Genomic DNA, 27,213 nt, shown 5'->3' on the forward strand with positions numbered 1-27,213 from the left:
TATATTTAATTTAACCCAAAACATTTCTTTAAAGGGGAACAGATTGGGTGTGAATGTAGCCTGTTAAAGGATTAGTCCACTTTTAAATAAAGATTTCCTGATAATTTACTCACCCCCATGTCATCCGTGTCCATGTCCTTCTTTCTTCAGTCGAAAATAAATTAAGGTTTTTGAGGAAAACATTCTAGGATTATTCTCCTTATAGTGGACTTCAATGGACTCCAAATGGTTGAAGGTCAAAATTACAGATCTGTGTTGCTTCAAAAGGCTTTAAACAATACCAGATGAGGAATAAGGGTCTTATCTAATCTTATCTTATTTTTTATTCCCTTATTTATTTATTTTTTTTTATTACCCTTATTCCTCATTTAGTTTCATTTAAAGCTCTTTGAAGCTGTACTAAAACTGTAATTTTGGCTGTTTGGGGCCAATTGAAGTCCACTATAAGGAGAATAATCCTGGAATGTTTTCATCAAAAACCTTAATTTCTTTTCGACTGAAGAAAGAAAGACATGAACATCTTGGATGACATGGGCGTGAGTAAATTATCAGGAAAATTTTATTTAAAAGTGGACTAATCCTTTAATCACATACTATTAGTCATATGACAAGGATGTTGAGTGTCTGGAGTCTGAGACTGGCTTTCTGGTCCATATTTAAACCATTGGAGGAATTCAGGAAGTACAGGAAGTAGATGAGGGCTGAGATAGATCTGTAATGCAAGGAGCTGAGTTTATACCTCTGCCCTATTTACAGACATAATGGGCCGGTTTCACAGACAGGGCTTAGGCTAAACCAGGATTAAGCCTTATTTCAATTAGGGCATTTAAGTAGCTTTTATAAACATACCCTAGAAAAAAACATTACTTGTGTACATCTCGAGATAAAACAATGACACTGACATATTTTAAGATCAGTCAGTGCAAGTTGCTTTCAGTTAAAACAGCTCAAACCTGAATTTTAGTCTAGGACTAGCTTAAGCCATGTCTGTGAAACCAGGGGAAAATCTGCTTTTATGGCACTGATGGTATTATAAACTATGCTCTCATATCTCATTCTGATCATTTATTTAATGAAACAGATGTGTGAACTTAAGTGAAAAAGCAAAATGCCTGTAAGGTTCCTGCACAGTATGTTGATAGATTCCTTACTGTGTGCTTGTAAGAACTATCCAAAAAAGAAAAGAAAAGAAAAGAAAAAAAAAACTCCCCCTGTACCCCACAACACTGCAGGGTCAAATCTTTACATGCACATTTTGGCTTAAACTTTTGCATAGTTCATATAGCATATAATCAGTGTTAGAAACCACAGTGTGCTGCTTGTTTTGACTTGAGCTTGCATTTAATGAAGGTAGTCTGTTTCATGTTTGGATGTCGGGCAGTCATATATAAAGCCCTCTCTGGGAGTGCTGAGTCCACAGCAGACATGGGGAATCTCTGGCTGGGGCTCTTGACTCTGCTGCAGCTTGCTATTCTGCACGCCTCCCCGCTGCGGCCTGTAGGACTGTCCAGTGATGGCCATCTGGAGTTTGCAGAGGTAATTAGAAAGGAAAAACCACCCATAGATCTTCAAAATATTCAAATCTAGTTTTAAGCAGAAAATCTGGTTGGTGCTTGTCTGTGCAAAACTCACCAGCACAATGCTGGGGTGTTGTGAGGGGTTGCCAGGGTGTTGCTATGTGGATATTAGAGTGTTCCAGGTGTTGCAGGGTCTATGGATAAAATAATCTAAATGACTTGTTACTTTTGGATTATTTATTTATTTATTTATTTATTTGCATACAAGTCATGCAAAAAAAAAAAAAAAAAAAAAAAGTCTTGCTTTGTAATGCAGGAAGATATATGTCACATGATGTTTCAAAACAGGTTTTTTCTGACTTCATGCTTCACCACAGCATCCCTAAACACAAAGGGAAGTTACTATAGTGTGAAATCACTGGGAACTTCCGCTATTCAAGTATATCTACAGCAGCTGTGTTGCTGTGTGAAAATGCAGAGGTGGTGCTTTGCGTAAACACATTGAGCTATCCATGATGGTGACTTTTTATGAGTGTGTATTACACAAAGAGGATGATTCAAAATACACTGATGTACAGTGCACATGCTAGAATGGGCAGACTACCAAAGTTTTCTGTGTTTGTCTTAAAATCATTTTCAAGTCTATACATGTAGTTTGGCTGAAGGATATATTTTCTCAGCATAAAATAAAAGCAGCATCTGTGTATGTGCCATTGTCTCTTCCTGCACAGCGGTGGAATTCTTGAAATGATTATAGTAAACAGCCCTCTGGGTAACAGATTTATTGTGAGTGATATGTAATTCAAATCATTTCAACTTTAATTTCTGGAATGCACGAAAGCCAAATCTTAACCAGAACAATGAACCTATGACGTGAATGTGACCTCGTGGTTAAACATCATGACTAGCTTAAATATGTTGTTTTGTATATTGCTAGGCAATTGCTAGTGTGTTCTGGGTGGTTGCTACAATCAAAACCCCACATGAGAAAATGCCATAGTATTAGTATTAGTATTACCATATTCTTTCTTGAACACCAGTTCAGCCTAATGATTTCTGAATGATCATGTGACGCTGAAGACTGGAGTAATGATGCTGAAAATTCAGCTCTGCATCACAGGATTAAATTACATTTTAAAATATATTAAAATGAACAAAACAGTTATTTTAATTCATAATAATATTTCGCAATATTTCTGTTTTTACTGTAGTTTTGATTAAATAAATGCAGCCTTGGTGAGCATAAGAGACTTCTTTCAAAAACATTAAAATTGTAATGTTTCCAAACTTTTGACAGGTATATATAAAACTACAGTATAAGCTACTACAGTTTAGCAATTCACTACACTCAAAAAAATGAACTTTCACTGTTGTTAGTTTCACTCAAACCATCCTTGTTCACATTACTTAAAAAACTCATGTAACTACATGAACGTAATTTAACTGCGTTGTTTCTACTAAAATTGAGTATTGTCAGCTTTACTTAGTAAGTGTTTGTTCAGTCAACCTAACATTGCTGTGTGAAACGCACACATTATTGTTGACATAACTAACTGTGCAGTGGATCCGTAGTTCCCAGCATGCTTTGCAAGGGACTGCATTAAGAGAGTAAATTTAGGGATTAAAGTGTTATTTTATGTGTTTTTCAGTAAAGGGAAAGATGTTGTTAGTTTATGTTAGTGTTTAATGTTCAGTTATGTTGGACATTTAGAGTAGTTTCTGTAATGTTTTTGAATTTTGTGGTTACCATCATGCAGAAGAGTGTCGCCTGTTTAGGCTGTGCGCGCTCATATACGCATGTTTATTCCTGCTCTCAATTCAATTGAGTTTGTTCAATTAGTTATTTTTTGAGTGCATTTTGATATGTTTGATATTGTATGCTTTTTATTTAAATGATTATTCAAAAAAAAATGTGTTCACCTTATGTAATCAACATAACATTAAGTAAACTGCACATATAAATATTATGTAACAGTGACATTCAAATGATTTGTATTTACTCAAAGAAGTTTTGTCAGCTTTACTTGAATTTCTTTTGTTCATTCAACTAAATAGTTTTTTGTACAAATTACTCAATATTGTTGCGTGGAACCACTTGACACTTATTTTTTAAGTAAATCCAACAATTCATTTTTTTGAGTGTAGTTAATACAGCATATACTATGTTATACATTGTATGCTAGTATGGGCCATTGATGAATAAGGTTTTTAAAAGTGTAAAAAAAACAATGGAGATGTAATTAATTTTGAAGTTTTATTAAGTGTTAACAATGAGATTATCTGTTTTTTTATAATCAATTAATACTGCTTTTGTCATTTTTTACAAGATAGTAATTCGGTTTAACCATAAATTCGGTTTTACCGAATGACACATTTGGTTATGCCGAATGACAATATTTTCAAACAATGGTAACAGATTGATATCTAGCTACCTAGCTAGTTACCTTGCCAGCTAGCTAACAAAAGGACAATCAAACATTTTATATTTAGTACAAATTTTTAAAATATTACAACATTTTCCATGTTTTATAGCAGTTGTACCGAATGACGTGATGTTTTGGGATATGCGTTTGAGCAAGTAAAAACATACATTTTTCAAATAGTGAAAGGATTAGTTCGCTTTCAAATAAAATGTTCCTGATAATTTACTCACCCCCCATGTCATCCAAGATGTTCATGTCTTTCTTTCTTCAGTCGAAAAGAAATTAACGTTTTTGATGAAAACATTCCAGGATTATTCTTCTTATAGTGGACTTCAATGGGCACCAAACGGTTGAAGGTCAAAATGACAGTTTCAGTGCAGCTTCAAAGGGCTTTAAACGATACCAGACGAGGAATAAGGGTCTTATCTAGCAAAACGATCGATCATTTTCGAAAAACATACAACTGTATATGATTTATATAAACAGATGATCGCCTTGCTCGTGCTTCCACTTTCCGTATTGTTCAAAAAGCTTGCGCTGTATGTCCTACGCCTTCCCTATTCTAGTAAACTGGCGTCTCGTTCGTTCTGTAAGTTGAATCATTGAATCACTCAAACGACTCTTAAAAACATTGTGTTGAACCTGGCAGAAATAAGTCATATTGTCCTTTATTAAAACACAAAATCTACAAAGAGACCCCAGAAGCATCACACAAGTTTTAAATGGCAACAAATCAGATCTATAATTTTGCCAGCCATGTAGTGTTAACTTCTGGGCATGACTTTATCAACCTACATAAAAACGTCAACAAGAAAAACCTAAATAAATTCATTTAATTACATATTCTTAATTGTGCGTCGTCAGGCACAAGTCACGGCACCTTGCATGTATCCGAATCAAAAGGGATCGACTTCGGAGAATGAAATTAATCTGTGAATGGAAGCAAGTGAGAATGATTTGTTTACTTAAATGATTAATTTGTGCACTTGGAAGTTGGAATTTGTTGTCTTGGAGTTTATGCAATGGCCACAGAATGTCTTATTATTTAAATGGATTTGGATGAAACAGGTTTACTTGGGAAAATTCTACAACTATAAACCCGTAACTGGCCGACGGAGGCGTGCAGCAGAACCTGACCCGTTCCAGGCCAAACTGAGGGAGATGCAACATTTCTTTGGCTTGGAAGAGAGTGGAGCCGTGGATCCGCAGACCGTAGCGGCCATGAGAAGAGCTCGCTGTGGTCTATCTGATGTTGAGAAATTCAGAAAGACGATGCGATGGACAAACAGAACCCTAACATACAGGTGAGGTTCAGTAATACTCTCGCCAGCAAAATCTACAGCATGATGATGACTCATATTTTCATATATCTGTGCTCAGAATCTCCAGATACAGCTCAAAGATGACATCTGCCCAGGTCAGGACAGCATTCAGACAGGCATGGAAACTTTGGGCTCAAGCAGTGCCCTTGAAATTCCGCCAGAAGAAAAGGAGTGATGCTGACATCATCATTTCCTTTAATAACAAAGGTGGGGAAGAAAAGCTGACCTTTGAGTTATGGAGCTGAGTAATAGTCATATGTGTGTGTACGTGTGTGTGTGTGGTCCTGCTATTCCCTATGTTATGGGGACCCAATTTCCTCACAAGGATAGTAATACCAGTATTTATTTATTTTTTTGGTCCCCATGAAGAAAACAGCTTATCGTAGGGTTTAGGGTTAGCAAATATACAATTTTATACAGTACAAAAAATCATTATGTCTATGGAAAGTCCACATAAAGTGTGTGTGTGTGTGTGTGTTTTGGAAGCCAAATTAAAAAAAAATCAGTTACCAAAGTTAATAGTACTACTGTAAAATCATAATGAATCATTATGGGATCTCCTTCAAAAGTGTATAATGCTTTCAGAATATTTGTGTCATTTAGTCACAATGGACTGATACCATAATTATACAGTAAAAAATGGCACTAGTTTAAAGGAGTTATACTCTGGCTACAAAATGTATGTGAACACTGAAGCTACATGTAAAAATGTCTGAAGATAACAAAAATAATCTTTATTAGATAAAATTATACACACACACACACACACACACACAAATATATATATATATAGTACCTAATTGCTTTTATAAAACGGTTACCACAATGCAAATATTAAAGCCAAAAATATGTATCGATGCCACTTTCATGAATTAAATCACAGACTGTAAAAAAAATAAAAAAGGACGACGCCACTTCACTCTATTCCACTGTAGTAACTGAAGCCGCCAGTGTGTCAATATGGCTCTGACATCTTGAGTTTCGAGCAGTGCCCAAGGAAGTCGACCGGAAGTTGAAGTCGGCCGCGTGCCGCCATCTTGTAGCAGAACTTCACTTGCGTTAGCATCCCATTGACTCCCATTCATTTTGGCGTCACTTTGACAGAGAATAACTTTATATCTGAGGCGTTTAAAGACTCCATTTGTCCATTATTTATTTCTAAAGATACACGACAATGTATAAAGGGCTCCATTACCTTCTATGTTACATTATGGCCCCGTAGAAACAGTTTTTGTAAAAATAGGCTAACGATTGCGTCATAACCACTCGACTCTCTGTCGCACAGTAGAGAAATTACCGTACAGACAGGAGGAGAAGCTCGCAGGCAATAGTATGCATTAACTTAATATGGCGTACTGGCGTTACATTTTAAAATACTATACAAAATAATTAATCAGAATAATTACTCCTGCTCACTCACGCCAAAGAACTCCCCGCTCAAGCTCGCCGTCTCTGCAAGATTAACGATGGCAGTTTGCATGCACAGCTACTAGAAGATTTACATCTGTCAGACAGGTTGCTGACGTCATCAAGCTTAGTTTGAGTCTGCGCGTCAGAAACGGAAGTGCTAAAAATCGCTAAAAATGGGCTTCACTTGTCTCAATTGAGTTCCAATGGGGTCGCTGTGTCCATTTCTTTTACTGTCTATGGTTTCGAGTCTGCGCATAGTGAACTTAGAGCCCGAGTCTGCGCAGTAGTGAGCGCGTAGTGGAGCCGTGATATCAAGGTCCCGCCCAAACTCAGAACAACTCATTATGTCGGTGAAAAATAAACAGTTATGGAAATGTAGAAATGTAAAAAGTTAAAGCTCCAGTCACCACGGGAAAGTCCAGAAAAAAGTCCATTGGCGCCTCAGTGACTACTTAACTCAGGGAAGCCGTCAACCTCAGCTGTCAATCATGACGTCTCACCCCCGTTTTTACAGCATCAAATAACTAACTAAAACCTTATTTAAAGAACAAACACTTGAACTAACACCAGCGTGATAAAAACTGCCTAATATGACAGAAATTGTCTTTGGAAAAAAAATATTTGAAGTGTAATTGAATTGTTTAGTTTGTCTCACGTTCCACTGGAATACATAGAGAGGGCGGGGTTTATTACTGCTTTCAGACACCTGAAGGCGATCGAGATGCTTTGGCTTCACTTTTCAGGAGTCATGTGGCATGTTTGAATTAAACTTTCACCAAAAGCCTTCCTTCCACCTGAAAAAATAGTCCCTGCCCGTCAACAGCAACAGAAGTTACATTATTACGCCATTAGATGACTGTCTTTATGAATGTGTCAGTCAGTAGCGTTTACATTGAAAAGACTGAACTGTTGTGAACACGGAACAAGACGCAACTGACAAATGCTTTGACTAGCGCTCTCAGTCACGGGAAAACCCTTTAACTGTTAAAAGGACAAGATAATGCATCGGATATTTAAACAGATTTTTTATTATGAACATAGGACTGACCTGAAGGAAAATATTAAATCTGAATGCAGGTAATAAACTCGCTCACTTGATCTCTTTCTCACAATAATCTTCTACATAATACAGTACAGTTCAATGAACAATATCAATTGAGAACATACAGTTTAGGTTGCTAAGAGTGGTTGCTAAGGGTGTTGTGTAGTTATACACAGAACCGTTGGGTGAAGCGGTCATAGCCGTGTATTATCCATGGTATTATCATGAATAAAACACAGCTATTGACCAATCAGAATCAAGGACAGGAACTAACCATTTTATAATATGATATAAATTATTTTCAAGCAAAACCAAATACATTGTTTATATGTATATCTTTAAAATATATATAAAAAAATTGCATATAATTATATATAATATGTTATATAAAATTTATATACATTTTATGACATTTTAATATTCTTTAAAATGTCATATTAAGTGGTGACTTTTTAAAGAATATTAGTGGAAACTTTTCAAGCAATATATATATATATATATATATATATATATATATATATATATATATATATATATATATATATATATATGAATATGGGATCTACACTAATGTGTGGCACTTATGGTAGATCATGAAGATGGGTCACCGTTTGATGGTGAGGGAGGCATCCTGGCGCATGCCTTCTTCCCTGGGCCTGGCATTGGAGGTGATGTGCACTTCGATGATGAGGAGACCTGGACAACAAATGCCACTGGTAAAGTGGAAGAAGACAGTTGCAACATCTTTCATTCACTTATAGTAGTGAAGATGTAATGCCGTTTCACATGACTCACATTAATATTACATGTGCGATAAAGCCCTGACACATTTATGTGAATGTATTTACTCAGTAAATTACAGTTGTGAGCTATACCTTCAAGAGTCTACAATTGAAGAGTTTCTGCTCTGTTAATGTATACTCAAAATGTTTTCTGTGCTGACGTGACATAACACATGACGGGTGATGACACCTCTGCATCTCCTAAAGGCCGAAACCTCCTCGCTGTGGCGGTGCATGAGTTTGGACACGCTCTCGGCCTTGCACATTCATCAGATCCTGGAGCCATCATGTTCCCAGCCTATAATTTTGGCTTGCACTCTGTTTTGCAGCTGTCTTTCCAGGACGTCAATGATATACAGGAAATATATGGTATGGTATGTCTGTGAATATTGTGTTACACTTGAGATATTGAGAAAGAAATGTAAGAACATGCGCAACTCTATTTTCAGTGTCTGGAACTGGTTATGTTAAAGGGTAAGTTCACCCAAAAATGCAAATTCTGTCATTAATTACTCACCCTCATGTCATTCCACACCTTTAAGACCTTCATCTTTGTAACACAAATTAAGTCTGACGTCACGCGGCAGCGCTTCCGGGTCCTAACGCTCTATTTCATACCATAAGAAAACATCAAATGGTGATAATATACACACACGATGTGGTGTAATACTACAAAAAAATTATAATCATAACCTTTATCTCCATACCAAAATTCCAGATGGTCAGACAACGATTCATCTTTTATAAATCGTTAAAATATTACTGTCTGTGATGCTGTGTGCACGGAGACTGTTGTGTAGACTGTAAGTATTAAAAATGTTTAAATTTTTTAAATGATTGATGTTTAATATGAATAAATAGCACTCACTCGATGGCATTCTCAAGTGAAACGAGTCTAGGCTTGGACCCGGAAACGGCGTTCCTTACGTCACGACTTAACAACATAGACAAGCGGATAGAAACAGTCAGACGCGCGCCTCAGAAATGAGGCACAAGAGACGCGCATTTAGGTCTGCGCATGCGCATTAGCTTGATCCAGCCAGAAAAATTGTTTTTTTGGTCATGATTCGAGCGTTTGGAAAAAAAATATGAGACAGTTGTTGTCAGATTTCATTGGTGATTACAAATATGAAATTTAATCTAAAGCTTGGCAAACAGCTTTGGAAAATTTGATGTTTCCCCATTCAAAGAGAGAGGAGTTCCATGCCCGAGAGGTGTTTCAAAGATGGCCGCCGAGTGAAATGACTTGTCTTAAGGAGACTTTGTTTTAAATTTAGCGCCTTTTTTAGAACTCTGTGTCATGCCCGAGATGCTGCAAAAGACGCCAGCGCAATGGTCAAGCGTGTTTACATTGAAATACAATGGAAAAGTAGCGCAGTGGAATGGAGAAACGTGTTCTGTGTATACCTTTTCTTTTCTGCCAAAGGTAAGAGGGCAATAAGTCTGGACAGACTTCCTCCGAAAACACCAGATAAATGTGATCCTACGCTGTCATTCGATGCGGTGACAGGCATGCAACAGGAGCTAGTTTTCTTTAAAAACAGGTAACGTTAGTGTGGCTCCACATGTGTACATTTATTTTAGAACTCACTAATCTAACGTTAGTTGCACTACATTGTCTAACTTTACTAATATGCTTGTTGCAGGTTTATTTGGCGGGTACATCCCAGCTTTGAGCAAATAGGAATCACACTAATAACAAATTTGTGGCCTGAAATTCCATCTGACATAGATGCTGCCTATGAGAACACAAACCAAAACAGCATGCTGTTTTTCAAAGGTGAGGCTTTCATAGCTCAACATCATAAAGAACTGTTTCATCAAAAACATAATAGTTCCATTACATATTGTGCCTCACACAGGCTCTCAATACTGGGAAGTGAGCTCTCTCAAAGTAAAGCATGGCTATCCAAGAAACATCTCAGAATTTGCATTCCCATCCACTGTTAGGAGCATCGATGCAGCCTTGTATTCTCAAGAAACACATCTCACTGATTTCTTCATTGGAGGAGAATGCTGGAGGTACAAGAAATTGTACAAATTCTCTATAACAGCTATTGATAATTAACACTGGCTTTTGACAAGCACTTAAATCTCTATTTGAAGGATGTGTTTGTGTTTTCTGCTTTGGGAAGGTTTAATGAAGATGCAGGACAGATGATGGAAGGTTTTCCCAAACCTATCGCTCATGAATGGCCAGGAATTGACTCACCCGTGGATGCTGCAGTGGCCCATAATGGTTGGTATCACCTGTGGAACCAATCCCACACAAGCTTACTTTGACAAATTTAGGGTATGTTTACATGACAACAATATACTTGACAAGGAAAAGTTTTCCTTTGTGTTTTTCGTGTACAGGCGACAAAGTTGTCAAAACGATCCCCGTTCACACGCATCCGCAAAAATGACAAAAAAACACTGTATTATGCTGCCAGGCCAGTAGATGGCGATGTCACTTTGTAAATAAACACTACATGCCTATATACCGAACACGTAATATGCACGTGCATGGCGTCACAGTTTTCACAAATTCACTTTTTTTTTTACATGGAGACAATAACGATATATTCAAAAATGTGCAATTTGAAATCTGTTTTCAAAAGCTGCATTTTCAGGCCCTCAAAACGCCATTGTCATGTAAATGAATGCCCAAAACGCATAAAAAGTTTTCCATTTTTTTCAAAATTGCTAATTGAGGGAGTGATTACACGACACCATTTTCAAATAAAAATGGTAAGCTTTTTATCCATTTTGGGCATTTTTACATGACGGAAGTGTTTTGGGGGCCTGAAAACTCAAAAAGTGCACGTTTTTGAAAATGATATCATTATAGTCTCTGTGTAAACTACAAAAGCGCGAATTTGTGAAAATGTCATGCGCATGTGTATTACGTGTTCAGTCTATCGCCAACTACTGGCCTGGCAGCATAAAACAGTGTTTTGAGTCGTTTTCGTGGATCTGTGTAATTTTGACGTGATTTTGATGACTATGTTGTCTGTATGAGAAAAATGTGAAGGAAAAGTCTTTTCTGTTTTTAGTACATTGTTGTGTAAAGAACTCTAAGTTTCCACAACAGAATAAAAAAAAAAAAAAGTTTTTTTTTTCTAAAAATTGCAAGTTTATATCTCACAATTCAGACTTTATAATGCACAATTGTGAATTTATATATAAACTTGATATAAACAAAAATCCTCAGTGACTCAAATCTGCAAATAATAAGTTGGTCTAGATATTGTTTTTTTTTATTCTTTATAAAATTAAATGTATCTATAAGTATTTTTAGATATTTTACAAATTTGCAAAATTATACAAAGAAATTACTCAGAAATACTGAAATACCTGATTTGTTTTGCAATATGCAGTAGATAGATTTTTTTTAAATAACATGTTTGATACTGAAGTGTATAAGAAATAAAGAAATGTGATAATAATGAAAAACGTTTTATTATGTCATTATTCAAAATACACTACAAGAGTAAAACTTAACTTTCTATTTAAAAAATTATTTGGTGACCCATATCTGCAAATAATTAGTCATGATATATAGTGTTTTTTTTCCAGAGAAAAACAATGAGAATTTTAAAAAATAGATGCAAAATCAATTTAGCATCTCTCTATATTAACCTGCAATATTGAGCCAAACCGAGGCCATATTTTCAGACCTTTGAATAATTTTATTTATTGTTGTCTAGGACGTGTATATTTCTTCGTAGGGCCTCACCAACTGGAATTTGACCCCGAAATCAGACAAGTAACTACGAGAATGGCTGCAAACACATGGCTTCAGTGCTGAGAAATAACAGGCGGTTGATCAACAGCATGATCTAAGGTGATGGGAACCAAATTGTGAATTATTTTGTTGCATCCGCCGTCTTGAGGATTTCCTGTTGCATAATTCCCATTTATTCAAATTTCTCATTAAATGCTTTTGAAATAAATTGCCTCAGCGGCGTATGAACCACACACTGGTTTGAGTGATGATGAAAACCTGTATGTATACACATTTGCGTTAATGTGTCTTTTTTTGTGTGTCTGAATCCCCAAAAGATACAGTGTTGTATTTGTTTAATTAGTGCATGCCGTATGTTGCCGTACTTCTAACAAATGCTTTTTAGTAGAGTCCATTAGAACCAAAAACATTCTAAACAGCCTGATGTAGTTTTGTACATCAATCTAGTTTATTTTAGTTTAGTTTTAGTACATTATGAATCTGCAAAGAGAGCACAGTACTGCCAATCCGCCAATGATAAAAAATGTGCTAATGTACTAAAATTAAACTAAAATAATGAACTTGATGAATAAAACTACATCAGGCTGTTCAGAATGTTTTTGGTTCTAATGGACCGTTTATTTTTAAGCGTGTGCTTAAAAAAATGCGTAGTGATATTTCACTGTAATGAACTGAAGAAGCTACTCCGATCACCAATAATAATCTTTATAAAAAATAAATAAAATATACCCACAAGACATTTAGTGTTGCCTTAATAGGCAGAAACACTGTCAAGAAATAGATTCAAACCAGTCTATTCTGGCCCTGTTCACAAATGAGTAACACAGAGCTGTCACAACTCATCTGCTCATGTTACGCATCTCATTACAACACTAAAGGACAAAGAGGATGTTTTGAAGGGATTGGGCTTCCCCTGCTCAAGATGATGCATGAGAAAAAGTTGGATTTTTGCAACAAACACACCTAAAAAAATAATGGATCAAGTGTTGATGTACAGTAAATAAGTCAGAATCAATGTTGTATACAAATTTTACATGTCACTTAACTGAAATCTCTTTTTTAATTTGACTTTGAAACATTTGATTTATCCTAAATAAAGTAAAAGAGACAAATATGGCAGTCATAGTTTCTAAATTTTACTATTTAGTTTATAGAAAACATGAATACATTGATCTAATAAAGAGACATACATGGTTTTCTCTGTGCTTATTATGGTCTTACAAATACCACAGTTCTTGCAGTTGCAGTTACTATGCAAGAGTTATGGTACGTTTTTGTAAGACTCCTTGCGACCAATGTTACACAATCTTGAGAAAATGCATTTACATTTTTTTTTTCAGATTCTCTGAAAGTTTTATAAAATTTCAAATTCTTGGAATGAATGAAGATAACACTTTTATACATTTTGCAATACACTTTGGGGTCTGGATTGTTAAAAAACTTTTAATAAACAACAGAAATTTCTTTAAAAATACATGCAAAAAATTTTATCTATATTTTTTTTCTAACGTTATATATTAGATTAATGCTTCTATAGAGTATGACATAAAATAAAACCATTTAAACAAAAATCTCAAATAAAATTCCACAATGACTGTTCATTCCATTAATAAAAGTTAGTGTTGATGGAAAAAATATATTTATCTAGCATTTTTAAATTCTCATATATTTTTAAAATAAGAAAATGTGAATATTATTATTATCTGCTCACATATATAGTATTATTATCAGCTGCAAAATGCAATAATATTTTAGGGTTGGTCAAGAGTTGTCTACTCCTACAATGTAAAAAAAGATTGTTGATTCAACTTAAAAAAAAGTTAGCTAGCTGGTTGCCTTAAAATTTTGAGTTCATTGAAATTAAAAACTTGAGTTAATACTGGTTTAATAAATAGAAACTCAAAATATTGTTATCCAAACCACATTAATTATCTAAGTTAATTTGACAAAAGAAAAAAAGATATGATAACAAATCATGAAAATAATTTTTTACAGTCTAGTGTAGATATTTTTGATGTAAATTATTTTTTAATGTAAATGACACAAGGAGATTTAATTATAGGCATTAAAATATTTCCTTTATAGTCTACATGATTTCAATATTAAGTAGAAACTATTGCTAAAACGTCTGTGTTTGGAGGTATGTCATTCCCTGATTGCCTTTTCTGTGACGGAAGGTGCGATATGTGACTCAATCTCGTATTGCACAACCAGTCCCTTTGTGGAGTATTTAAGAGGGGAGCAAAACACAGACAGCATTAGTCTCTTGAAGGAGAAGCAACATGAAGAGCTACTACAAGCTGTGCGTTCTTATCACTTTGGTGGTCTCTGGTTACACCAGCCCAATAGCGCCACCTGCTGATGAAGACCGAGAGAACATTGCTGAGGTAATTTGCACACTGAATGTACCGTTAACAAATTTGGCATCTCTATAAGATACAGTTTGCAAACTCACTGTGATTAATTTTATTTATTTATTTTTTTTTTTCAGAATTACCTGAATAGATTATATGGCCTGCCAAAGCAGACCTCTTCTGACACTGAAAGACGCTCCAGTGCCATGAGTTTGAGGTTGAAAGAGATGCAGCAGTTTTTTGGACTCAAAGTAACAGGCAAGCTGAATGATGAGACGGTGGAGGTGATGAAGAAGCCGCGCTGTGGAGTTCCAGATATTGCGGCGTACTCCACTTTTGCAGGGGACTACAAGTGGAAAAAACATGATCTGACCTACAGGTAAGACCTGCTAACACTCGTTTAACACAAAACCATTAAAAAGGACTTGGAACATTTATTTTGCTGTCTTTTTTTTGCCAGGATTGAGAACTACACTCCTGACATGTCAGTAGCAGAGGTGGATGATTCCATCAAAAAGGCCCTGCAAGTGTGGGCAGATGTCACTCCTCTGAGATTCACCCGAATCTACACCGGCACAGCTGACATCATGATCTCCTTTGTTGTTGGAGGTCAGTTTTTTAAACTAATCATTAACAAGATGATACATGAGAAAAAGTGGGATTTTTGTAGAAAACACACCTAAAAATAATGGACTAAATGTGGATGTAGAGTAAATGAAAGATGCATACAAATTTTACTGTCACTTCACTGAAATCTCTTAAGAGTTATAGAACATTTTTGTCTTATTTTCCAGTTAAAATATCAAAAAAAAAAAAATTGAATCAAGATAAATGTACTATTAACTAAGACTTGTTTTCAGACAATGTGTTTGTAGTGTGAGATTTTGTCTTTTTGCACTGGTAGGTTTCTTTACTTCTTTTTGAATATAAAACAGATTAGAAACAAGTGAAAAAGTCTGCCAATGCAGTAAGACAGAATCTATGAAATCAAATTTTAATATAGCACAAAACAAGTCTATTTTGTTTTAAGGATTTTTAAGATATTTCAACTTTGAAATGATACAAAGATACTATACTTAAAAGCATATATTTTTGATACTGAAACACAAGTAAATATAAAATTGTGAAAATAATGAGCAATAATTATATATATATATATATTTGTGTTATTTCATATATATATGTATATTATATATAAAACAAAAAAATAGAGATAAAAAACTGGAAATAATGTAAATGTATAAAAATGTATATATTCATATACATACACGTGTGTGTATGTATATAAATATGTATATGTATGTTATATATATATATATATATATATATATATATATATATATATATATATATATATATATATATATATATATATATATGAAAGTATATTTTTAAAAGTGCATTTTAAAACAAATCTCCTCTTCTTTCCAGATCATCGGGATGGTTACCCCTTTGACGGACCAAATGGTTTTCTGGCTCATGCCTTCCCTCCATATGAGGGCCTCGGTGGTGATGCCCATTTTGACGATGATGAGACGTTCTTGTACAGATCTCCTGAAGGTTAGGGTTCATCTGGAAAAGTCTCCAGTTTGTACCAATGCTTAAAATAAAAACCAACTGTATTCACATTCCCACTTACTGTATTCCTCAGGCTACAATTTGTTCCTGGTTGCTGCCCATGAGTTCGGACACTCTCTAGGTCTTGAACATTCCCAGGATCCGGGTGCACTGATGTATCCTACCTACGTTTACAGAGACGTCGATACCTTCTCCCTCCCTCAAGATGATGTCAACGGAATCCAGTCTCTTTATGGTAAGATATTACAAATTAAAAATACTGGTGATGGCTTAAAAGACCTTGAAAGTGGCATTTGTAATGATTTGACGTTTTTATCGAACAGGAAAAAACCCTGATATCAACCCTGATGATTCAAAACCCACACCACCAGTTACCCCAAACACATGTGATCCCAAACTGGTCCTGGACGCTGTCACCATGCTCCGCGGAGAGATTATGTTCTTCAAGGGCAGGTAAACAGAAACAGAAATGCTTTCTGATGTCGATGTGAGCTTATGATAGTTATGATGCTTATGACACTTAAGACGAGTCGGATCTGACCCACTGGTGTCTTTATTCGCAGCTTCTTCTGGCGCAGTTATCCCCTGAGCACAACCGCTGAACTACATCTCATTAAAAGCTTCTGGCCTGAGATTCCTGAATATATCGATGCAGCATTTGAGAGTCCATTGCAGGACAAAGTCTTCCTTATCCAAGGTAAAAACCATATGAATATAAAAAACTGAAACACTCTTCCAAAAGAAGTTCCAAATGTGGGTTTTCACAATGATGCCATAGAAAAAACATTTTGGGTTCCCCAAAGAACCGTTCACTGAGAAGAACCATTTTAAGAACATTTGAATAATCGCAAGAACCTTTTTCCACTATAAAGAAAGTTTTGTCCATTGGAAAGGTTCCTGGAGTGTTAAAGGTTCTTCATGGAACCATAGATGCCAATAAAGAACCTTTATTTTTTTAGAGTGAAGATAACTACATGTCATATGAGAAATTAAATATAATTTGAATATGTTGTCACACCTCAGGAGAGAAGGTCTGGGCTCTCTATGGTTATGATGTGGCACAGGGTTATCCCCAGAGTCTCAGCATGTTCCGTTTGCCAAAAAAAGTGAAGAAAATCGACGCAGTCCTCTACGATGAGACCAGCCACAAAATCCAGTTTTTCGTTGAAAGCCAGATTTACAGGTCAGTAAATCAGTCTGAACGAGTTAGCCTTGTCATCTTTTTCAAGAGTCTTCAAGTAACAAGAATTTATTTTGTGCAGTTATGATGAGGAACAACGCAGAATGGAGAAAGGTTATCCTAAACCGGTGGAAGTTGTTTTCCCTGGAATGACAGGGAAGGTGACCGCAGCCTTCCAGTACAAAGGTGAGGGTTTTACAAAATGTAACAAGAGAAAATCTAAAATAAAATCCCATCTAACTCTGTCTTTTATGATCATTTTTAGGTTTCAACTATCTCTTCAGCGGATCAAAGGTTTTCGAGTTTGGCTCCTACAACAACAAGCTGTTCCGTGTTCTGAACAACAATTATTTCCTGCCATGTTAATCCGTTAATTTTGAGTTTTTCTTTAAAGCTCATCAATATACTGCCTGTCTGAAGGAAAATTTGAATCGTCAGTATTTTAAAGTAAATTATTGAGTAACTTATTAACTTTTTAACTTATTTTACTGAAAAATTTATAGATTGTCTTGTATCGTTTAAAAGAGTGTTTGTGCAACAAGTAAAAGTTGTTCTGATTGATGCAATTTCAAAATAAAGATTTGAGCAGTTTGATAAACAATCGGAACAATCTTGTTTGTTATTCATTATTTTTGCCTGTTTATTAAAACACCAAATGTGGGAGTGTAAAGTAGGGAAGACTAAAACACAGGATTGGTTACCCAATTAAATATTATCTGCAGTACAATTATCTACAGTGTAAAAATATATGGAAATGACAGAACAAAAAAAAATTTGTTTAAAAAAAATTACTATTTTTAATTTGATTTGTGGTCATGTTGATGGATGTTGAATCAGCAGATTCTCTTGTCTCTTAGTTATAACATCTAATTATAACATCTGATTAAAAACTTCCACCAAAATATTTTTAATAATGTTTTACACACACAAATTAAAAATGTTTATACAACATACAGTGTACTTTGTATATTCACATAATTTTTTTCAAATTAAAATCTTGTCATATTGTTTGTCAACATGTTTAAGGCAGGAAACATTTCCTACACACCTAAAAAGAAAAAAACTCTTGTCTTTGGGATAAGAACAAAGGACATATCAGCTGTTTTCAAGGGCGATGTAACATTAATTTAATGACAGTTAAAGATGTTTACTGCAACATTCTCCAAATCCGGAATCACCTCTTTAGTGTCCTACTGACTCATTCGAACCTCCATGTTCTATATTTCCACCACCCATAATTTTCTTTTTAGCTCATGCCTATGGAGATTTCTGTTCTCCTGCCAGGCTGTTTTTGTAAACAAGAATTCAATTTTAAAGGGTTAGTTCACCCTGAAATGAAAATTCTGTCATCATTTACTCACTCTCAAGTTGTTCCCAACCTGTATGAACTTCTTTCATCTGCCGAACACAAAAAAAGATATTTTGACAAATGTCAGAAACCAAACAGTTAATGGGCTCCACAGACTTCTATAGTATTCTTTCCATTTTTTTCAACTGTTTGGCTACCCATAAATGTGAAATAATACTAATAAAAAAGAGTCTTCACATGCACCTATCATAGACCCTCACATTTTTATTGTTTAAAATATAAAAGTTATACAGACCTTTTAAAGGGATAGTTCAGCCAAAAATGAAATTTCTGTTTCCATATATTGGAAAGAATTTCTATGGCAGTCAATGGCTACTGTCAACTGTTTGGTTACCAGCGTTCTTGAAAATATCTTCTTTTGTGTTCAACATATGAAAGAGATGCATACAGCCTCAGTCATCATTATAAAATATTACTCATTAGTCTGACAATAACGAGTGACAACGGTTGCTGTTACCAGCAGATCTCTTATCAACACCCCAAACACACCTCACTCTCTTTGCACATACATGCCAAGCTTTCTTCTCTTATTTGGGGAATTCCTATTGATTTCTTTTGTTCTGAAATTAAGTGCAATTAGTACAAACAAACTAACAGAAACCAGCCCTAAAAAAAATACAACTTTTACTTTTGTATTTTATAAGTAAATAAAGTCACAATTTTCCTTTTGAGGTTTTGAGAGGAGGTGGTTTAAGTGTATATATTTCAGCAATTTATAACTAACTTTGTTAATTGGTTAAACGTAAGCAATATTACCATTTACAGTAATTAATTATATAAGACTTTTCATTTTAGCTAGAAGATAAAAGTATGAATTAGCTTAAGCTGCAACTCTATATTATATTTAACAATGTACATACATTTAAGGTTACTTTCTTCCTGATTTTGCTATACGCACTGGGGTTTTTTATATTGGACTTTATATTATTTAGTTAATTTAAGTTGAATAAGATCCTGTAAAGCATTTTAAAAAACATTATTACCATGTTGCCCTTGTTTGTGTTTATAATACATAGAAACGCATAGAAATGTTGCCGTTAAATAAAGGCATGTGGAAAACAAATATTACAAATATCTGGGCGAGGAGGAAAAGGCTGTGAAGAACACTGAAAATCCTGCTCTTATTGTCTTGCCTGTCAGTTTGATGGGTTACTCACAGAAGTTTGTGGCTGATAATTTCACCTGTGCCTCAACACCTCACTGTTTTAAGAGTATATAAGTCTTCATAAGACACTTATCTATCAGAAGGAAAGCAAACAAGCGTAAGAAGCAACTCACAACATGAGGAGGATTCACCGCCAGCTGTGTTTTCTCGCAAGCCTGGTGCTTGTTATTGATGCAGGACCGATTGAACAACCCGCTGATGATTATGGAATTGCAACGGTTTGGGGTTTATATATGTTTGCTTGTTTTGTCTTTGGTCATAGGCCTAATTCTTCCAATAATTCTTTTTGTGTTCTTTAGAATTACCTAGAGAGCTTCTACAATCTGAGATATATACTCGCTCCTGTTGCTCCTGGTGGTGAAGGCAAACGGCCGGAGGAAAATCCACTGCCCGAGAAACTGAAAGAGATGCAGAAGTTTTTTGGGCTCAATGTCACTGGAACGCTGGACATAGAAACACTGGAGGTGATGAAGAAGCCCCGCTGTGGAGTTCCAGATGTTGCTGAGTACTCCGTGTTTGACGACATACCCAAATGGCAGACCAACAACCTCACTTACAGGTATAATATCAGTTCTCTTGGTGTCACAAAAAAAAAGATTCAGATAACAGACTATGGGCCTTTTCCACAGGATTGAGAATTACACTCCTGACATGCCTGTAAGAGAGGTGGATGATTCCATCAAAAGGGCCCTGCAAGTGTGGGCAGATGTCACTCCTCTGAGATTCACCCGTATCTACAACGGCACAGCTGACATCATGATCTCCTTTGCTACACAAGGTAAGTTTTATCTAACCATTTATCTGTTCATATATTGTTTATTAGCTATGTGCTTTTTATTTTGATGAATTATTTGAACTAAATTCAAACTTGATAATATTTTGGATTCTAACTCACTGTTGTTGTAATAATATATGAAACATTGTTCAGTAAAATTATTATGGAAGGGATATGAATATTTGGGCTAACAGCGAATCCATTCAATTCAAAAGAGAATTTTGCAAATTTATACACATAAAACTCCTAAAAGCAAAACTAGCTAACCCTTTCCTACAGATCATGGTGATGCTTACCCATTTGATGGACCAGGACGCACTTTGGCTCATGCTTTTGCTCCCTCACCTGGAATTGGTGGAGACGCACATTTCGATGATGATGAGTTTTTTACCTTACGCTCATCAAGAGGTAATTTTTTTGGTTTTCAGAGCTTTGACTTTGGCACCACTTTGATTTCATGTACAAAGCGTCAATTAAACTTTGTAATTTTTACCTAAACTGTTCTACTTGATTCCTCAGCAAGTTATATCCTGTTCTTGGTGGCCGCCCATGAATTTGGTCACTCTTTGGGTCTTTTTCATTCCAACGTTCGTGGTGCTCTGATGTTTCCCACATACGACTTCACTGATCCGGATCGTTTCTCTCTGCACTCTGATGACATCACAGGGATTCAGTCAATGTGTAAGCATATGATCTTTAAGTGTACATCTATAATCTTTGAGTCAAATATATTCAATTGTTTGTTTACTATGTGGTATTCCCATCAGATCCACCTGTTCAAACGACTACTAGAGCTGTTCAAACGACTACTAGAGCTTGTAACTTTAACCTGATCTTGGATGCAGTTACAACTTTTAGGGGAGAAACAATGTTCTTCAAGGATAGGTAATACACAAAAAACAGAACAATCCTGTGTATAAATTTTTATAGATAGACCTATACAATTTAAATGGATTGACTTATGTGTCTCTGTGCAGCATTTTCTGGCATCGTTCACCAAGCAGAAGTGTGTCTAAACTTCTGATCAAGAGTTTCTGGCCCAATGCCCCGGATAATATAGATGCTGCTTATGAGGATCCAGTGCAAGATAAAGTTTTCTTTTTCAAAGGTATCTTTCTCAAACAATCTGGCAACTACAAATTCCATTTACAATCTCTGTATCCATGCTCAGAAAAAAAACTCACAATACATTGTGGCCTGTATTTATTTATAGGAAGACAAGTCTGGGCTTTTAATGGAAACAATGTTGAGCCGGGCTATCCCAAGACTCTCAGGAGCTTTGGTCTGCCACCATCTGTGAAAAAAGTTAGTGCTGCCGTCCACGACAAAAACTCAGGAAAAACACTGCTCTTCTTTGACATATATTACTATAGGTGGGTCAAATGCTGTATCATAAACAAAAGCATTACAATTTCCTCTGAAAAGCTGTCAGAATGTAAAATTTCCCCTTTTTTGTTAGCTATGATGAGAAGATGAAGAAGATGGACAAAGGGTATCCCAAACGACTGAAAGTTGGATTTCCAGGGGTGACTGCAGGGATTACAGCAGCCCATCTATTCAATGGTAGGTGTTTCTAACTTCCTCTTCTACAAATCTGTAACAATTCAAAGACTCAATACTGGCATGAATGTACAATTTCATAAAGTTCACTGACTTCTTTTCTTCCAGGGAATATTTATCTCTTCAGTGGGACAAAGGTGTATGAGTTTAGCAGCAGCAGGAATCTCCTCCGTGTGCTGAATAATAATTACTTCCTTCCCTGTTAGTCACGTTTCCCTGAAATAAGAAATGAATGGAGCTTAACTACAGTACTTAAATGCTTAAAAAAACAGTTAAAATTAAGTAATTGTTTATTGTATTTCTGGATTCTTCTAATCAAAATTGTCACTGGACTTCTATTTTAACATTGTTAACATTTAAAAGAATCTGTATAATGTTTAATGTTAATGACTATTTTCAAATAAATTAAAGTGCCTAATTCAATTGAAGAGCATGTGAAGTTATTTTTAGCAGGGACATACATTTAACATTAATTCTGACCCTTTCAGAATCAGACAATAGCAAACCAATATAGTTATAATTTATATTATTAGACTTTGTAGAAACTGACAGAGCAAATAATCTAAACCCCCAACAATAAATACACCTTTTTTTTAAAATAAAAGGTCAGATCAGCAAATCACAGCACTTGTTGCAATTGATATAGTATGGTGTTTCTGAGAAATGGATGACTACATGTCACCAGAGATGGCAAAAGTACACTTTTTACTTTTACTTTTTTTCAGTAATTTTTTTGTACCTGTCACTTTTTCGTCAGAATGTCTACTGTTATGAACAGAACTGTCAACCACCTCATTGTAATTTGTTTGCACATAATATTTTATTTTAATTGCATTTAAAGTAATACATTAGGACATTGTGTTACTGTTTTATCTTAAAATAACTTAAAAATCTACATTTAACAAAACAATACTTTCTAAATTGCCTAAATGTCAAAATTAGTACAATAATAACTACATCATGACAATATCTTTATAGAAAAACACTGAACATGTTATTGCATTATCATGAGTCATATTCTTACGAAATTTAACCATGGTTTTATTATAGTAAAAGTATAGTTTGCAAGTTTTTTTTTAGCATATTTATTACCATTTGTACAACCATAGTTTTACTGTTACCTTGGTTTAACTATAGTAACCATGTTTTTTGTTTTACATGTAGTAAAACCATCGATAATTTTCATAAGGGTTGTGTTGTCTGCCCTAGCTCCCTCTAAACCTATTATAAAACCATGTGATTATTTGTCTGCTAAATTACTACTGTAACTATGATGTCCTTTAGCATACAGTATTTTGAGTGATGATAGTGATGGGGTGCTACTGCTAACATGTCATGCATGCTCATATCAGCGTGCTATGCACGATTTCATCAGATTTAATTTCCTTCAGGAAATTAGCATTTTTGTTGTGTTCTTTGCTACTTTTCAGAGCAGTTTTCACTTCTCTCAAGCGGACACGATGAGTTATAGGAGATGCATCGATCCGTGCGACAGGTTCATTGCAGGAGGAGACACTCATGACAGGTGCGTGCGGAATTTTCTCCCTTTTTCTCACTCTCTCCGGGCCGCCTGCAAGCATTAGACAAGTGCTTCATGGAATAGTTGTCTTTGTTGATGATTTGCGGCCAATCCCGGAAGTTCGTAATGCTTTTTCTTTTGGTTGTGTACTGTTCAATGATGTGTCTACAGCGGCCTCTGATTCTGAGGAGCTTATGGGTGATTTGTGCAGTTCTCTCCCTCCAAGTGGACAGGAGAAATGCACTTCCCCTTCCCCCATCCTAACGAGTTGTTGGATGTAATTACTCATGCTGTAGACAAGATGGGGCTAGAATGGTGCAGCGAGCCGACTAAAAATCAGGCCCAGTCGTAATGGGATGACCGATTTTTGAATAACTACACCCCAGCCCAGCCCAGCCCCGTAAGCCTCTCCCCTTCTTCCAAGACCTCCACAAAAGGGCTTTTCACAATGTGCTTAACCCCGGAAATCTTACATGGCCGCTGGATAGGCGGGGGCCACTCTTTATTCTATGGCTGTGCTCCAAGCTAATCAAGCAGATGTACTTAAAGAGCTGGATGAGGGAGAGGGCTAGACTCCAGAGGCTGTTAAGGAGCTCAGACAGGAGCTACCGACTTGGCACTTAGAGCTACCAAGCATACGGCCTGGGCAATAGGCAGGTCCATGGCGGGAATGATGGCAGTTGAGCACCATCTTTGGCTTACTCTACCTGACATCAAAGAATAGGAAAAAAGCATTTCTTTTAGATGCCCCCATGTCCAAGGATAGTCTGTTTGGAGATTCGGTTACTGCTGTGGTGGAAACATTTCGGGTAGCGAAGCAGCAGTCTGCTGTTTTTTGCCAGCTTATTCCATGCAGGTCTAGGGAGGTCAAGCGGCAACTACCTGCAGTTTGTTCACACTTGTCTTCTTTACAGCACCCCCATGAGGTGCAGCAGAGTGAGCCATCGCCTATGGCACTTCTTCGCAGAGACCGGAGGGTCTATTCTATTCCACCAGTTCGCTCACAGCAAGGAATGGATTGACCTGAGTTTGATGGCCAAGGCCTCTCGTTCTCAGGCCCCCAGCAGCAGTTCCTGATCCCTTCGCTTGTCCTCCTTTGGAGAGTTTGGACGAACCGTATTCGCGTATTTGCTTCTATCATTGTGGCCTCCCAGATCCGGTCTTAACTGTCCCGCCGCATATTGCACCTCTGGGGTTTTAAGCTGAGCTCTCATGACAAGCACTGCGTCAGACACTCTATGCCCAAAAAGGATGGTGGTTTGCGTCCGATTTTGGACTTGCGTCACCTAAATCCTTTGCTCAGAGTGAGCAAATTCAAGATACTGATGTTAAAGTCCATTTTGTCTCATATTCGAACAGGAGATTGGTTTGTGACTATCGACCTAAAGGACGCATACTTCCGCATCCAGATTGTCAAGATATGCAGGAAGTTCCTCAGGTTCGGTTTCGAGGTTCGGACTGGCTCTGGCTCCTCGAGCGCTCATGAAATGTATGGACGTGGCTCTGGCCCCGTTGCAGCTTCAGGGCATCAGGATTTTTAATTACCTGGACGATTGGCTGATATTATCTAAATCACAGGATTTGGTACTTGATCATTTGAGGAGCCTAGGATTACGCATAAACCTGTAAAAGAGTGTATTGCTGCCACATCAACAAACAACTTTTCTGGGCGTGGACTTGGATTCTTGTGGGCACATCTGTCTCCTGTGCATGTTCAGTCATTACGGACCTGTCTGACTCAGTTCAGAACAAGGAGTCTAGTCTACGGAGGTTCGGGCAGACTGATGGGTCTTTTGGCAGCAGCATCCCCTGTGGTTCAGTTGGGCCTGCTCAACATGAGGCCATTCCAGTGGTGGCAGAGGCTTTTGTGCACTGCGTCCGTGGATGAGGCTCCATTTCCTTCACAGAGGAGTCCAGCTTGGGGTGTTTTGTTGTCGCAAGACTATCACGACAGTTGCAACCCCCACAGGCTGGGGTGCAGTCTATCAGGGACGTCTGACCTTTGTTGCTTGGACACAGGTGCATCGACACTGGCACATAAATCGTTTGGAGATGCTGGCAGTGTTTCTCTGAGGTGTTATCACATAATTGTCAGAACGGACAACATGAGAGGCGAGCATTTGGATGTCCTGCCCAATGTCCTGTACTTACCACACAGACCAGCTGATCTGTCCGTCACAGACTGCGTGACTTCGCCACTTCCTATGAATTTTCTTTCTCGACTAAGCGACCAATAAAATTTTGGTTATTAAGCCTGTTCTCGTCGAGTAACGGTTAGTCAACTATCAGGGGGCAGCCCTAGTAGTTTCATACCTGAATCGCCAAGGGGGACTATGTTCTTACCCTCTGTACAGACTGGCAAGGAGTGTTCTTCTTTGGGCACAGACCAAGTTTCTGTCAGTCAGAGCGGTTCATGTCCCAGGTCATTTGAACCTGGGAAGGGACCTACTCTCAGGGCAGGACCTGGAGCCTGGAGAATGGAGGTTACATCCTCCAGGTGGTGAGCCTCGTATGGCACACATTTGGCCGAGCGGAAGTGGACTTGTTTGCTCCAAGCTTGATTACGTATTGCCCACTCTCGTCCTCCCTGTCTCCTCCATCGCCTCTGGGACTGGATGCTCTGGCTCAAAAGTGGTCCAGTACCAGACTTTATGCCTTCCCGCTGATCCATTTGCTCTCAGCGGTTTTGCTCAGAGTACGGGCGGACGAAGTGGAACATCTGTTGCTGGTGGCCCCATTCTGGCCATTAGTATTCCATTGTACAAATTCCATTCAAAAGAGACCTTAGGAATAAGGTAAAAAAAAATGTTAAAACTGGGGGGGGGGGGGTATATTAGACTTTATATTATTTAGTTAATTTAAGTTAAATAAGACCATGCTGTAAAGCATTTTAAAAAACATTATTACCATGTTGCCCTTCTTTGTGTTATAATACATAGAAACACATAGAAATGTTGCCGTTATGAAGGCATGTGTAAAACAAATATTACAAATATCTGGGCGAGGAGGAAAAGGCTGTGTCAATAAAGTTGAAAATCCTGTCGTTATTGTCTTGCCTGTCAGTTTGATGGGTTACTCACAGAAGTTTGTGGCTGATAATTTCACCTGTTGCTCAACCTCAACACCTCACTGTTTTAAAAGTATATAAGTCTTTATCAGACTCTTGTCAATCAGAAGCGAAGCACAAGAGTGTAAGAAACAACTCACAACATGAGGAGGATTCACTGCCAGCTGTGTTTTATTGCAAGCCTGATGCTTGTTATTGACGCAGGACCGATTGCACAGCCCGTTAATGATTATGGCATTGCAAAGGTTTGGGGTTTATATATGTGTGTGTATGTATATATATATATATATATATATATATATATATATATATATATATATATATATATATATATATATATATATATATATATATTTGCTTGTTTTGTCTTTGGTCATAGGCCTAATTCTTCCAACAATTATTTTTGTATTCTTTAGAATT

At 36.6% G+C, this 27,213-nt stretch overlaps 3 protein-coding genes across 4 annotated transcripts; all 3 read left to right on the forward strand.

Annotated features, from left to right (window-relative positions):
- Positions 1–1,288: 1,288 nt before the first annotated feature.
- Positions 1,289–12,457, forward strand: LOC125262252 (matrix metalloproteinase-18). Of its 2 annotated transcripts, none has more exons than XR_007183535.1 (10): positions 1,289–1,536; positions 5,009–5,244; positions 5,321–5,469; positions 8,305–8,430; positions 8,704–8,865; positions 9,923–10,040; positions 10,143–10,276; positions 10,447–10,518; positions 10,632–10,735; positions 12,189–12,457. XR_007183535.1 is itself a non-coding variant. In XM_048180924.1 (10 exons), exons 1-10 carry the CDS (start codon positions 1,345–1,347, stop codon positions 12,287–12,289), a joined length of 1,482 nt encoding a protein of 493 aa, XP_048036881.1. In that variant the 5' UTR covers positions 1,309–1,344; the 3' UTR covers positions 12,290–12,457. The 2 variants fall into 2 exon arrangements, 1 of the variants encoding a protein (XP_048036881.1); XM_048180924.1 differs by having other exon boundaries at positions 1,309–1,536; positions 10,359–10,518.
- Positions 12,458–14,460: 2,003 nt separating this feature from the next.
- Positions 14,461–17,941, forward strand: mmp13a (matrix metallopeptidase 13a). The gene is made up of 10 exons (XM_048180926.1): positions 14,461–14,613; positions 14,718–14,959; positions 15,041–15,189; positions 16,012–16,140; positions 16,232–16,393; positions 16,482–16,611; positions 16,722–16,855; positions 17,182–17,341; positions 17,421–17,524; positions 17,604–17,941. Exons 1-10 carry the CDS (start codon positions 14,509–14,511, stop codon positions 17,702–17,704), a joined length of 1,416 nt encoding a protein of 471 aa, XP_048036883.1. The 5' UTR covers positions 14,461–14,508; the 3' UTR covers positions 17,705–17,941.
- A 1,674-nt stretch (positions 17,942–19,615) lies between these two features.
- Positions 19,616–22,617, forward strand: LOC125262261 (collagenase 3-like). The gene is made up of 10 exons (XM_048180934.1): positions 19,616–20,090; positions 20,172–20,431; positions 20,502–20,650; positions 20,927–21,067; positions 21,167–21,328; positions 21,415–21,532; positions 21,625–21,755; positions 21,861–22,020; positions 22,107–22,210; positions 22,316–22,617. Exons 1-10 carry the CDS (start codon positions 19,989–19,991, stop codon positions 22,411–22,413), a joined length of 1,425 nt encoding a protein of 474 aa, XP_048036891.1. The 5' UTR covers positions 19,616–19,988; the 3' UTR covers positions 22,414–22,617.
- The last annotated feature ends 4,596 nt before the right edge of the window (positions 22,618–27,213 follow it).

Source organism: Megalobrama amblycephala, linkage group LG2 (genome assembly GCF_018812025.1).
Source record: "Megalobrama amblycephala isolate DHTTF-2021 linkage group LG2, ASM1881202v1, whole genome shotgun sequence".
Taxonomy (NCBI): Eukaryota; Metazoa; Chordata; class Actinopteri; order Cypriniformes; family Xenocyprididae; genus Megalobrama; species Megalobrama amblycephala.